The sequence below is a fragment of the Eulemur rufifrons genome, chromosome 7 (genome assembly GCF_041146395.1).
Source record: "Eulemur rufifrons isolate Redbay chromosome 7, OSU_ERuf_1, whole genome shotgun sequence".
In the NCBI taxonomy this organism is placed as follows: domain Eukaryota; kingdom Metazoa; phylum Chordata; class Mammalia; order Primates; family Lemuridae; genus Eulemur; species Eulemur rufifrons.
In genome coordinates, this window is record NC_090989.1 from 3,837,007 (window position 1) to 3,851,410 (window position 14,404).

The following is a 14,404-nucleotide window of genomic DNA, read 5'->3' on the forward strand; positions in this document are numbered from 1 at the left end:
ACGTCCTGCCGCCGCTTCAAGGCGGGTCACCTAGGAAAACTTCAGGGTTCAGCGTCACCCTCTCAGACGAGCTCAGGAACAAGCACATCCTCCAAAGGGGAGAGAAACTCCAGTCGCTGGACAAAAGGTCACGCTACGCTGACCCCTGCCTCTGACAACATGTGACAGCACGTGTGGTCACTTCACATGCATGTCTGCGGCGTAAAGAATAGCTCCCCAACCTCAGGGTCACAAAGCAGGTTTCGATTCAAAGGTCTAAGGAAGTGAGAATGTAAAATTATCCATAATCCCTACGTGAATGTCGAACTTAGGGAAGGAAAAAACCTTGTTAAATATTATAGTGGCTGGTATTTGGTGTGTTCCATCCATGTTGCTAAAAATGATATTAAATTAACATTTTTACACCTGAACATCTATAACCCCCCTGAGGAAAGCCACCACGGCGTCACGATAGGCAGTGCTGACTCAACAGTCATTGAATGTCACGGCCTCAAGAAGGACTTCGTTCGGCCGGTCGCTAAATCTCAAACACCCCACAACGCACGCAGGTTCTCCACCTGGGGCTGCCTGCCGCGCAGTGTCTCAGATGACAAGTCTGCAGGGCACAGAGACTCCTCCCACAAGTCACCGCCAGAGCCCGTGGTGCCTTGGGCTTTCATTGTCAGCGTCCCTTTCGTCATGGCAACAAGGAACGTGAGTCCGGCCGAAAGCTTAGAAAGCGACGCACTCACTATTTTGCAGGTGGTCCCGGGGGACTCCATGCAGATGCGCAGTTTGCAGTGCAGGTAGACGATGGAGTTGTTGATAAAGGAAAAGATTTTCAGCTTCAACTGGGCCTTGTTGGAGTTGCCGTTCTCGATGACGCTGGTGTACGTGTTGGGAACAGGGCAGCTGAGGAGGGGAAACGGGGCTCCTTAGCTATATACAAGCCACCCTGCTGTCCTCGTTCTCGGACAGTTCACTCACAGCTGCGTCTGAGGATGCTCGAGCACCCACAGCCTCCGTGGGCGTCAGAGGACCGGCCACCTCACCAATCCCCAAAAACCCAGGTCCCCACAGTGCTGGCCCAGAAATCCCACGGTGGCCAGGTGAGGAGCCCCACGGCCAGGTGAGAGGTGCTGCCCAGCGCCGCCCGAGCCCCACCTGTTGTTGATGAATCCGAAGGTGACCGGGTCCCTGGAGTTGCTGGAGGGGGTGGCCCAGCACTCCATCAAGACCACCTTGAGGCCGCTTTTCTGCCTGTAGAGCCCGACTTCGATCTTGACGTCGTCGCTGGCGGACACGCTGTAATTTTGAGGTATGGGAGAATCTCCAATAAATAACTGCATTTCGGTGACAAAACTTCCAGCGCCGTGGAGGTCCTCGACGATGGTGTAGACCCTGCAAGAGGAGTGGCCATCAGGAGGCTTCTCTGAGCCCTCTCGTTCCTTCCCAAAAAAGCACCTCCAAAGGAGTGTGGCTGTACAGGAAGGCCACCTGAGTGGGAGCACCTGAGTGGGAGCACCTGAGTGGGAGGCTACTGCTTCCCGGCTTGCTGCACGGGGTGGGGCTCCCCCACTCGTGCTGGCGCAGGGGAGGGGACCTGCAGGGCAGAAAGGGTGCTCGCTTGGGTCTGCCCTGGAGGAGGCGTGGTCCAGGGGCTGGGGGCATCCTATGGGATTGGCGAGGGGAATATATGTGGCTTTCTCTGGTGGGTCCTGAGTTGGAACGGGGACAAAAGTTGGGGAGTGGCAGTTACAGCCTCAGAGAAGGGTTTGCAAGTGGTTGAAACCCTAAAGAACCCCCAAAATAGCGGTGGCCAAGAGGAGCCGGGCTGTGCAGAGGGGCTACCCGTCCACCTACCCCCACTGTGGGGTGTAGCCCGAGGACGCCAGCAGGTCGTTCTGGAAGGCGCAGCGGATGGGGCTGAGGATCTTCAGCGAGTGCATGACCACCTCCGGGGACTGGTCGTTCCGCAGCGTGGTCCTCACCACCGTGCTCGTCATGTTCTGAGCACAGACGGGGCCAGAGTGGGCTCCCGGCCCCAGCAGGCCCCGCGCCCGGCCGTGGACCCTGCTCTAGGTGCGGGGCAGACTCTCTGATAAGCCTCTTCCCCGAAGTGCCCAAACGCTGGCGATTTTTCCCTAACGTAAACTGCCAAGGAGAGCGCAGGGTCTGGCTTCTGCTCCTAGCCCGTCTCCTGTCCTGAACTGCGTATCCATGGTTTCTGCACAAACGTCTCTGGGGGGGGCTTAACTGCTGACAAGCATCCAAAGCCATCAGGAGTGCCCATGGGTTCCAGGGCTTGGATGGCTCAAAAGAGACAAAGTTCCCTTTTCTGTCTCCGTGCCCCAAACCCCAGGGGTCTCATTGTCAGACCAGGTGTCTGTCCCGCTCAGGTAAACAAGGGAGGGAGTGACGGCTGCAGGCTCCGTCTGGGGCCCCCAGCCCGAGGGAGGGGCTGACTCCCCCTGGGACGGTGGTCTGAGCACACTGGGCAGAGACTGTCCTGTTCTGAGCCTCCTGGTGCAGGGGGACAAAGGGACCCCGCCCACGCGCAGCTCTCGCTCACACAGACCCCGGCGTAGGAGTTGCCCGCACCCCTCTGGGAACAGCCCTTGGCTAACCCTGCCTCACCCCTGAGTGCATCTTGCGAATCTTCAGGGAAGTGAAGCAAAACCCGGATGGTTCTTCCTAAGTTGTGTGAGTTTAGGGGGTTGGCGTGGGGGTGAGGAAGACTTGGGGTTTGCTCCTCCAACCCAGTGACCCACACGAGGGTCCTAAGGACCCACACAAGTTCCCAAGGAAAGTGGAACCTGCTCTCCTGTGCACGCACCTGCTCTGCCAGGGCCTCCCGCGCTTCCATGTTGACCCGCCACTCCCTGGCCACCCCGCGGAGCTGCCCTCTGCACCCCACCTCCCGCCGTCACCCCTCCCCAGCCTCTGGGGCCCTTTTGCCCCTGCTCCCCGGGGTGGGTTTCTTTCCTCAGCCCCGGGGTCCAAGACTGCGCCCGTGCTCAGGATACGCCCCATTCCCACCCGTCAGCCCCCAGGCGCCACCTCCCTGTGCCGCGGCTCTGGGTTTCGTCTGCACGCTTTGTGCCAACCCAGTGGGGGCCCACCTGTCCCACCTGTCCCACCTGTCCCATCTCTCCCTCCGAGTGAGCGTGTCCAAAGCTCCACCCAGAAGTGGAAGAGCCACAGGGCGCAGGCACAGGGCCGGCTCCCACGGGCAGGGCCAACTTTGAACCAGACCCCCGTAGACCTTGCTGAGCTGTTAGGGGACTAAATATCATCGTGCAAGGAACACCCAGTCCTAGCCGGTCCGCAGAGGGCTCGGGGTGCAGGGCCCTTCCCCACCCCTTTCTCCAGAATACGGGGCCTTGGTTGCTCATAGGCCAGCAGGGACGCAGGTCCAGCCCTGAGTCCCTGCTGGCTGCCAGGAGTGACACCTCTGTCCAGCGTCCTGGGTGAGGCCAGCCTTCCTGCCCAGCCCCCCAGCCAGGCACTGCCCCCTTCAGAGCCGTCCCCACAGTCCCACTTTTATCACAGACCCCACACCCCAGCCCCTTCCAGCCACCCACCTGGCCTGAGCCTCTCGGGCAGACCCCACGTCTTAGCTCCTCCACCGGCTCTCTGGCCTCCCCAGTCCGGCCACCACCAGCAAGTTAACCTAGGGCACACTCGGGGTTCTCCCCACTCGCCCCATGGGACCATTTTGGCCCCCGTTCTATGACGGGCCTCTCCCAGCCCCCATCCAGAGCCGACACAGCAGCTGCTCAGCACGGCCCGCGCCCGGCCCCAGCCCCCCAGGCCAAGCAGTCCAGGCTGCAGGGCTCAGCACAGACGGACCCCTGGGCACTGCCAGGTCAGCATTGCGTCTCCAGGTCCTACCCCAGGGTGGCACGCTTCTCCAGGGGACAGCCATGCCGAGGGCAGCTTCTGCCCCCTGGGGCCGGGCCCTGGGCTGGACTAGCGGAAGGTGCTGGTTTTCTCCTCCTCCTGCTGCCAGCCCAGCAGGGCCCTGGGAGCACAGCCCTGGTGCTTGTGGTGGCCGAGCCAGGGGGCTCTTGAGGGCACAAGCAGGAGCATTCATTGTGACCCACGTCTCTATCCCTGTCTGTGCAGGGAGAATGTTTTAAACCTGACTCTGGGGCCTGCCCCAGGCCCTCTGCACCGGATTCCAGCAGAGTGGGGCTCACAGCCCCATCCAGATGTCAGGATGCCGCCGGGTCCCTGGCGGAGGACGAAGCCTATCCTGACCCCTGTGCTGGGTCCCCTGCTCAGCATCAGAGACCTCGGGCGCAAAGTCTTGCCTGGTCCCCGGCCAGATGCGGACCCTCCCCCTACGGAGGCCCCTGCAGCCCAGAGCCCCGCGCCCCAGGGCACCTGGCCCCGGCCTTACGCTTTGCACGACGGTTCCGCACTCGCTCCAGCCGGCCACCAGGAGCACGTGTGTGCTGTTGCTGGCGCTGACGTTGCAGGAGGGGTGTCCCAGGTACAGGGAGGACTCGGGGATGGATTCCTGCTGCAGGAAGCGCTTCTGGATGGCGATGGCCACCTTCTCGATCTCACAGAGCACCCTGACCGCCCCAGTCAGGTTCAGCCGCTGGGGCAGGCCCCGGGGGGTGGGGCTGGCACCTTGCACGAGGGCAGGCCTGGGTCCTGCAGGGGTTGGGGTCTGCTCTGGGCTGGGGGCCCAGGTTGCACTGCCAGGAGAGACACCTGCAAGGCACGGGGAGCCAAAGGCAAAGGGGGGTCTGTGTTTGGGGCTGGCACGGAGGGGCAGGGGAATAGCGGGTGGGAGCCGCTCTGCACCCTGCAGCAGCCAGGCCTGCAAACTGCGTGTTCAAGACACAGCCTCACACATGCACACGTTACACGTTTCTACCAGCCCAGGCAGCCGGGCTCGCCGTGGGCTCTGAGGGCTGGGGAATCGAGAGGCCGATGCTGGGCGTGTGCCAAGCCTGTGGGCACGGGCAAGTCATCGGCCCTCAGAGGCCCTGAGTCTACCTCTAAGATGGCATGACAACATCTCTCAGGATCCTGCACCCCAGCTCCCTGCTCCAGCTCCTCCTTGCGCCCAGTGCACATTCAGTTCCAATGTCTAGGACTGTGGTCCCCAACCCCCGGTCCGTGGACTGGTACTGGTCTGTGACCTGTTAGGGACCGGACCACAGGGCTCCACCCCCACCCCCATCCTGTGGAAAAACTGTCTTCCATGAAACTTGGCACGGAACGGGGGTGGGGGCCACACAGCAGCAGCAGGAGCTGAGCGGTGGGTGAGTGAGCGCAGCTTCATCTGTATTTACAGCTGCTCCCCATCGCTCACATCCCTGCCTGAGCTCTGCCAATCCCCCAGTCCCCCCTCATGAAACTGGTCCCTGGTGCCAAAAACGTTGGAGACTGCTGGGAAGATCAAGGAGGCTCTGTAAAGTCTTCCGATGTGTCCACTGGTTCTCCAAGGGCCCCCTCCTGGGTCTCCAGGGAAGCAGACCCCAGACACGGCTCGGAGGGCACCCTGTCCTCTCCTTGGGCGTCAGCTCTCCCCACGCAGGCCTGGTCTGTGCCTTCTTTCATCCCGGGCAGGGCTTCCCCTGCCTTCTGCAGCCCCACCCAGCTCAGCCCGTCACTGAGACACGGCCCAAACCACAGCCTTCACCACTGCCCGCACCTGCCTCCCCGCTGCCCGCTTCCCACACAGCACCCACCTCCTGCAGGCTCCCGCATTGGAGACCATGCCCTTCACCAGCTCTGTCCTCACCAGGCACACACCCTGCCGCTGCTGCCTTAGCCATCCCTTACGGCCAGCTCTGACACACCACTTCCAGGAAGCCCTCCCTGACCACTCGGGATTAAAGCATCTTAGCCTCCTCTGTGCGTCCTGTGCCTACCTCAAGCAGAGCATGTCCTACACTCCCCGTGACACCAGGCTCACTGGTGTAAATGTCTGTCTCCCTCCACCTGACTGCAGACCCCTGACGGCAGGGGTCATCTTGGGGTCAATGCCAAGTGCACCAAGGCCCTCTTTAACGGGAAGAGTGCTGAGTGGAGACAGTGGCCAAGTAGACACACTTCCCGTGTGTTGCTGTCACATGTGCTGTTTGGCACCATAGTCCTTTAGCATCTGCTGGTTCATGCCCAGTGTCTGTGCACATTTCCTCCTCACAGACACCAGAGCCACACCTGGAGATGTGACGCGCCACCCAGAGGGCTGCACGTGTGTAAAGAATGGGGAGGGACGTGCACACACATGCACACATACATGCACACAGGTACACACGTACACTGACACAGCACACACACATACCCAATACACCACAAGCACATGCATCACACATGTACACATGCACGTGCATAGGTGCACACACACACACACACACCACACACACACACCACACACACACCACATCCACACACACACCACACACACCACACACACACACACACACACACCACATACACACACACACAGGAAACTTGCCCAGGACATAAAAACAGTCTGACCTCACTTGGACAAGAAGCCCTTTGCAAATGAATGCCCTTAAAATAACAGATCATGGGACGGTATTCCAGAGAAAGGACTGTGAGAATATTACCTTCACAGAGTCTTCCAGAATATTCCACGTAGAAATCAGGGGCTCTCCCCTCACAGCGGCAAGTGAAAGACCCGAGGGTGTTCTGACAGGACGTCCCCGGCACACAGTCGTCCTCCTTCCTCTCACACTCGTCGTAATCTGCACGACGTTTAGGGAACAGAACAGAAAAGCGTCCCTGGGGTCCTGCAGGTTGCTGGGGGACACAGTCACGCGACTGCTCACGCAGGCTGGGGGCGGTGCATCTCAGGGAGCAAAGCTGGAAACTCTCTGATGAGGTCAGACTGCACGAAGGTCACCGGTTCTGGAGAGTTCAGGGCACTTTCTGCTGTTGGGGCTGGGAGCCGGCTAGGCATGTCCGCAGGGGCTGTTCTGGAAGGAGGAGTCTGGCTCTGGGGCCGGGCGAAGGTGCTGGGCAGAGCAGGGCCACCAGTTCAGTTCCTGGAGTGACCTGGAGATCAGCAGCCCCCTGTCCCAGTCCGGGCCTCTGGGACCCAGGCTAAGGGACCGACCCCGGCCGAAGGCCCTCAGGCCACGTGCCTTCCACCTTTGGCTCACGGACAGGATCGCAGGTGTCCCGCGGGAGAGGGCTGGCAACCAGAAAGCACGGCAAAGAACACAAACCCCCCGCGAGGGCACCGATCTACTTCCTTCCTCTTTTAACGCACAGGCACCCTCTAACCAGGAGTGTGTCCTGCCGCAGCCGCCGGCAATCCCCACCCGGGCAGACCACACTGTCACCCCTGCACAGCAGCCACGGCAGGGACAGGCCGTAACTCAGCACCTCTCTTGGTGCCACCTGACCATGAGTCATTTCCAATTCTTTTGCTTTTAAAGTATCACTGAAGATGAACATCTTTGTATGCAAACCATGGTCCAGACTGAGATCTATTTCCTTAGTCCTAGAAGAGATATTCCAGAGCCCAGATGAATGAACAGTTTTCAAGCTCTTGGCACATACTGCCGAACTGGTTTCCAGGCAGTGTGAGCAAATTCTATTTCTACCGGCAATCTATGCAAGCACCCGCCTCACTACACTTTTGTTGGTATTAGTAATAGCAGAAAAAGATTTTCTTTTTTTTCTCTAATTTGATGGGCAAAAAAGAGCAACTCACTTTAATGGGAATGTCTTTGATTATCACATCTTAGACACTGTGTCTTCTTTTATATACCATCCACTCGGGTCTTTTGTGCATTTGTCTACCAGGCTCTAGGTATTTGTCATCTATTTGTATGATCTCTCTGCATATTTACGATATAAATTCTTTATCAAAATTTTGAAAGATTTTTTTGGTTTGTTGCTTGCTTTATAGCGGTGCCTTTACTTTGACTGACATAGGATATTTATATTTTTATGTAGTCAGTACTTCATCCTGTTACTCTGAAAATCTGGTTTTCCTTGGGAAATCCTTCTCGTTTCAAAAATCAGAAAATATTAATCTTCAATTTTAAAAAAAAGGTCTTTAATTTTTTATACATGTAACTATAAGCCATTGATCATTTATGCTCCAGTAAGATATGAGAAAAGAATCTAAATTGCCTTTTTCTCCCTGCTTTCCTCTGTAATTATTTCTGCTAGGATCTCCTTGGAAACCGTGCTTGGGAGAAAGTCTGGCTGCAGAGACCTGAAGACATTTTCAACCCTTACACCTTAAAAAATCATAGTTGCAATGAGAGAGACGAGGAGGCTCCTATCTATTGATATTTCACATTTTCATCTAATTCCGGGCAAAGCCCACGGGAGGGGCACATGGGCACATCTTTCAAAGACGCAGGGCAGTGGCTGGGCTGCAGCTGCCTCTAGTTCCGGAACATGGGTGAGCTTCCGCCAGACCCAGCCTCCACCTACCCCATATGAAGGTGTCGCCTCTGACCACCTCCAGCAGAGACGCGTTCTGTAAGGCGGCAAGGAACGCGGCGGACGCCTCCTGGACATCCACGTCCGCGATGATCAGCAAGTGAAACTCCACCACCACGCTGCCGTTGGCGACACGGGCGACCTCCACCCTGATGCCGCCGGCGTCCAGGTGCTGGAGCAGCATGTCTGGCAAGGAGTCCCGCACCTTCGGAGAAACAGACCTCGTAAGAGGAGCTTCGCACCGAGAGGACACGGGGTGTCTGTCCTAAGGTGGCCCCTCCTGGGATCCTGCCCAGCAGCAGGGCTGGGCCTTGGCAAAAAGATGAAAGCCACAGGTCGGTTCTGGGCCCCTTTCCCGTCTGCCATGTCTACTGGCCCAGGCAAACGCCTGGGAGTGTCTGTGATGCTGAGGAGGGTCCTTGTCCCCATAACCAGCAAACGGTCACAGAGAGATGTCTGCAAGCCGAGTGCGGGGCTGGCAGGGATTGCAGCCTGCCGGGCTCACGAGGACATTCAGAACCTGCCCCTCTTAGCTCAGAGCAGTGGAGGGCAGGGGACTGAGAGAGTGGCTATGGGGAGGGAGACCACCTCCCCCCATTTATTTTTTCTAGAACAATCCTTTCACTCCTGAACATTTTCCCCGACATTCTTTCTCCCCACCTAACCCCAAACTGCTTCTCTGTGAGCATTTCCAATATCCCTATTAGGACCGGCGGTGTCTGCCTCTAAAAGGCTCTGTCACTTTGGACAGAACCACAGGGCACACACCGTGTTATTCCACTCCTGCCAGTCGCTGTCAAAATGCCCAGGAAGACACACAGCCTCACAAGGAGCTTTGATGGCCCACGTAATGCGAATCTCCTATGGCAACGTGGCCTCCGGGGTCTGTCCTCACGGAGAAAAACCGTGAGGAGCGATGGCTCAAGGCACTGGCTTGTGGACTCACAACCCAGCCTCTGGGACACCCAGGGTGAACAAACTTCGTGCCACCTGTCAGAGGCTGCAGATCCTAGAGAGACACGCAGCTGCCTTTGGTTGACTCAGTCAGACGGCCACTGTCATTACTCTGTGTGTGTCTGTCTGTCTCTCCCTCTCTCTCTCTCTCTCAGAGGAATCTGTCACAGTCTTAGATTAATGTCACTTTTAGTTGCATTTCAAGCTGGTCTCAAAGCAAATTTCCAGGCCCTTTGCTAGGAAGTGATGAAGAACCAAGTGCCACGTTAACCCACCACCCCCCAAACGTGTCTTAACATCCTACTTGTGTAATTAAATCGCATGATTATTTCCTATCCTGAAATTCTAAACAAATTTAAGAAACAACTGTCCTCAAAAATGGGCAAAGAAGGAACTGGTTCAAAGAGGAAAGATTTATCCAGAAACTTCGGTTGGAAATGGAGCTTCCTCATTTGGCCACTAGAGCTAGCCAGAACGATTTACGCGTAATATTATGGGTAACTGTTATTTAACCTAAAGAACATAGTAACGCACACTATCAATCAAATCACCAACAACTCTTGAATCCACACTGGGCTAGGAGCTGGGAGTCAGGTCTCAGGTCCCCAGGGGCCGCTTTGGGGACAATTCCTGGAGGCAGCACCATGCACTTCCCCAGTGAGAAAAGCCGCTGAGGTCTGCGCCCCGCCAGCGTGTTATCACAGCTGGCCACTAGGTGGCGATGTCAACCCCCCCATTCTTTACCTTACAAACTGCCACTCCAAGGAAAAGCTAAAACGTGAGATTTCCACTATGCAAACAAGATCACTAGACCATGATGAGTGCATTCTCTATATTTGTGGTCCCTAAGCCCTGGGCTGTGGACCAGTACCAGCCCGTGGCCCGTTAGGAACCAGGGGCACAGCAAAAGGTGAGCAGCAAGTGAGCCAGCAAAGCTTCATGTGTATTTACAGCTGCTCCCCATTGCTCGCATCACCACCTGAGCTCCGCCTCCTGTCAGATCAGGGGGGCATTAGATTCCCACAGGAGCGCGAACCCTACTGTAAACTGCGAGTGCGAGGCATCTATGCTTGATGATCTGAGGTGGAGCCGAGGCGGTGATGCTAGTGCTGGGGAGCGGCTCCAAATGCAGATTATCATTAGCAGAGAGGCTTGACTGCACAGAGACCATAATAAATAAATCACTGTCTCCCATCGCCCACAGGTGGGACCGTCTAGTTGCAGGAAAACAAGCTCAGGGCTTCCACTGATTCTGCATTATGGTGAGTTGTGGCATTATTTCATTATATACTACAATATAATAATAATAGAAATAAATTGCGCAATAAATATAATGCTCTAGAATCATCCTGAAACCATCCCCCCACCTCCCTGCCCTCCCCCTAAGTCCGTGGAAAAATTGTCTTCCATGAAATTGGTCCCTGGTGCCAAAAAAGTTGGGGACCGCTGCTGTATACCTCAAAAGGTAGTCTAACCTCTATCAAAAAGAATACTTGTTACTAAATTGTAACAATATAGCATCCCAAAGAATGTTGAGGGGATGGATGGGAGAGCCCGAGGAAGAGGAGGAAAGATATTTTTTTTAAGGCAGGGACCATAGCAGTGTTATTCTTAACAGACAAAAGTAGAAGCAACCAAATGTCCATCAATGAATGGATGGATGAATAAAAATTGGCATGTTCACGCAACAAAATATTATCCCGCCATGCAAAAGAATGAAGCATGGGCGCATGCTACATGGGTAAACTTGAAAACATTATTTTAAGTGAAAGAAGCCAGACACAGACGGTCACACATTGTATTATTCTATTGCTATGAAATATCCAGAACAGGCAGCTCCACAGAGACAGGAAGCAGATTAGTGGCTGCCAGGGGCTTGGGGTGGGGGTGACTTCCAGTGGGTACAAGGTTTCTTTTTGGGGTGACGAAAATGTTCTGGAATCAGATAGTGGTGACAGTTGCACCATTTTTCAAAATAGTCTAAACCACTAAATTTTACAGTTTGCAGGTGTGGATTTTATGGTGTGTAAAATAGATCTCAATTTTTTTAAGTTTTTTTAAACAAGGAAGGGGCTTTCTTCTCCGCAGGGTCCTGCAATCGACCAAGAAGTTTCACTGGACATAGAACAGTGTGAAGGCAGAACGCACGCGAGACAACATCGTGTCTCCTGCCTGCTGACCTGCCTCGCGATGGCAGATCCGGGCCAGAGCTTAACGTCCCGGCTTCCTTCAGAAATGAGGAGTTTATGGAACCTACAAGCCGAATTCCTGGTTGGATGAGACGAGAATTCTATCCACCCTCCACCCTTCACCTTCCAAAGGAAACAACCTCTAATGCCACCAACTTACCATCCTGAAGAAGAGTTCTAGGAAGTCTCGATACTCCTGGCTGCTTGTGTTGCGGAAGGAGTCCAGGTACCGCACATTTGCGATTCTGACCTGTCCGCTGAGTTTCCGGGCCGCTGCGGGGTGGAGAATAGGCATGTTTGGAACGGCAACGTGTTAGCAACAGACTGTCATTTCAATCTTCATAGTCATATTTCCACGTTGGCCAGGAAGAGCATCGCACAACGCTGACCTGCGCTCCAGGAAGAAGGCACATTGCCCCCCAGAGAGCAGAGGACACAGAGCCTGAGCTCCGAGAACCCTCCGGAACCAGCTCAGCCTCTGCCACTCTCCCCCGCCCCGGCGCAGCGTCCCTCCCTCGCTCCTATCACTCGTGCTTGGGTGTTCAGACAACACAGCAGTGAGCCAAGATGACCTTGAGCATGAGGGCAGGCAAAATTAAACAATCTTGCCAGGGTCACAGGTGCCAGCTGGGCTGTCCCCGGTAAACCAGGACGTAGGGGGCCTGACCCCACACCACAACAGGGTGCCAGGGGTCCCCCTTCAGAGCCAGGCCCCGACCTCTTGCAGTCTGAGGGCAGTCCCTCCTTTGGCACCGTCCGTTCCATCCGAATCCTTTCCCCCACAGAGGGGTTCTGGAAGTACATTATATGTCAACGTGGTCCAGGAATGTCACCGCTGTATCCTGGCCCCTGGCAAGGCAGCCACCTCAGTTCTCAGTCAGTCCCTCACCAGATATCTGTGCAGCAGCTGCCACATGCCCTGGGCGTGCTGGGCAGTGCAGGAGAATGACAAGGCTCTCCTCTCAGGGGACCTACAGTCTGTCCCCCCAGAGCCTCTTGCTCAGGCTCAAGATGAGCCACAAGCCGTCCCCCTAAGCTGTCCCACTATGTATTCCTGGATGAACCCCAAACCCCACGTCTTTGGGGTCGTTGCTATCACTGCACCTGAGGGCCATCGGTCCAGAACTGCAGCAGCTGGGGCAGGCAACCTGATCCGACAGCCGCAGAACCAGGGTGGCTGCCTGGGCAGGAGCACGCTCAGGGTCACCTGGGCAGCTCATCCCTTCCAGGGAGGGTGGGACCTCCAGTGCCCAGCGCCGGCTCTCAGACCCCTGGGCTGTGCTGCCTGAGCGCCCGGCCAACGCCAGCCTCGCCCCCTCCAGCTGGCCGTGAACTTGCACGATTGGTGTCCTCCCACTCCGTCTTGTTCTCGAATTCCCTAGCCCATGGCTGAGGAGTACTTTAAATTACATAAATAAAAGTTCTAAACTTTCTTACTGTACCCCAATAGGTCATCTTTGGCATCCCCCAAAGAGTGTGCTCCCCACCGAGGAGACCACCGCGATCAACGCTTGGGAAGGTGCCTGAGCCGTGAAGACGGACTCGGAACATCGGACAAGCCCGTGGCTGCTCAGATAAGGCACATGTCTAAAACGACATCCAGTGACACACGAATGAGGAGAAACGAGGAATTTTGCCTAAATATATGTAACTATTGTCAGTGATCAGCTCCAGCTTATTGGAGTCTATATGTGACTTGCTGTCCCCCGAGTCTGTCACCACCCCTAAACTCGGTGCCGTGGGCTCTGGCGGGCCCCTCGCACAGCATCCGTCTGGCTGTGCGATTTCTCCTGCCCTCCCCGAAAGCCAGGCCTCGGGGTGGAGAGGTCAGAGGGAGTGGATTCGGCCCAACAGACCGGCACCACGTGCATTTGCCGTGTCACACACCCGAGGACAGGGACGGGCCAGCACCTACAGCCTCTGCGGGCGGGGTCTGGGACACGCTGCGATGCCACCTCTGGGCCGTGGCTGCCTCCCGAGCGGGAAGTGAGCCAGACGTTCCTACGCTCAGAAGAAAACGGAAGCCCAGCAGCCCACAAATAAATCCGGCTCTTTAAACCTTACCCCACTGAAAACCTTTTCCGTACTTTTTGTCCTACCCTTCAAAGCAAACTGAACCCCTCACCTGTCCGCACTTTCAGGTGTGCTCTGGCACCTTCCTGCCCGCAGGCCGTGGCCACTATCTCCACCAGGTGCAAGACGCCGGGCTCCAGCCCCGACAGCGTCACACTCGTGTCCCGGGTCTCCAGGCCGACCTCGGGCCCCTGCGTGGAAGTCAGGAGGATCTGGAAAGCGGGGCGCGGGGGGAGACCCGCCGCCCACGCCAGGTGGAAGCCCGTGCTGGTCACGTTGGAGACCGTTATCCTCCCGATGGAGATGGGACCTGGGGGGTGGAACAGAAATGCCAAAATTAAAACCAAGCTGTTCTGAGGCAGGAGGGAAGAGAGGCCTCGCCCAAGGCCGAAAATCAGACACATCCTGATGGGGCCACGAGAGGTTCGCAGGTGACATCAGCCAAGGCGAGTCCTGTGATGACCCCTCCTGAGCGGAGCCGGGGCTTCCTAGGGCTGCAGCCCTGCGTGCGGGTGGTGTCTGCTTTGGCTTTGTTTCGGAGGACAGTTCAGACACACCCCTGAGGTCCCTGGACTTGCAGGAAGGAAAGCCCCTCGAGCAGGTTCTGGGGGTCTTCAGAGGGTTGCCCACACATGCCTGGTGGGCTTACCGAGGGGCCAACACGGGGGGCACTGCTGGCTGCAGAGCTGCCCGACAGGGAGACCGGGTCCCTGCCCAGAACTGGCCACAAGGGCGTGAGAGTGCAGTCTCAGGCC

The 14,404-nt window shown here is 56.6% G+C and overlaps 1 protein-coding gene across 1 annotated transcript in view; it reads right to left on the bottom strand.

The window, feature by feature from the left end:
* The window catches only part of UMODL1 (uromodulin like 1), a 59,972-nt gene that overhangs the window by 10,169 nt on the left and 35,399 nt on the right, over positions 1-14,404 (bottom strand). Inside the window, exons 13-20 of the mRNA XM_069472263.1 lie at positions 13,702-13,959; positions 11,737-11,849; positions 8,425-8,638; positions 6,579-6,716; positions 4,385-4,704; positions 1,843-1,988; positions 1,144-1,380; positions 732-891 (exon numbers count right to left, since the gene is read on the bottom strand). Of these exons, the coding sequence (XP_069328364.1) occupies positions 732-891; positions 1,144-1,380; positions 1,843-1,988; positions 4,385-4,704; positions 6,579-6,716; positions 8,425-8,638; positions 11,737-11,849; positions 13,702-13,959 (1,586 nt within the window). The remainder of the gene's footprint in view (positions 1-731; positions 892-1,143; positions 1,381-1,842; positions 1,989-4,384; positions 4,705-6,578; positions 6,717-8,424; positions 8,639-11,736; positions 11,850-13,701; positions 13,960-14,404) is intronic.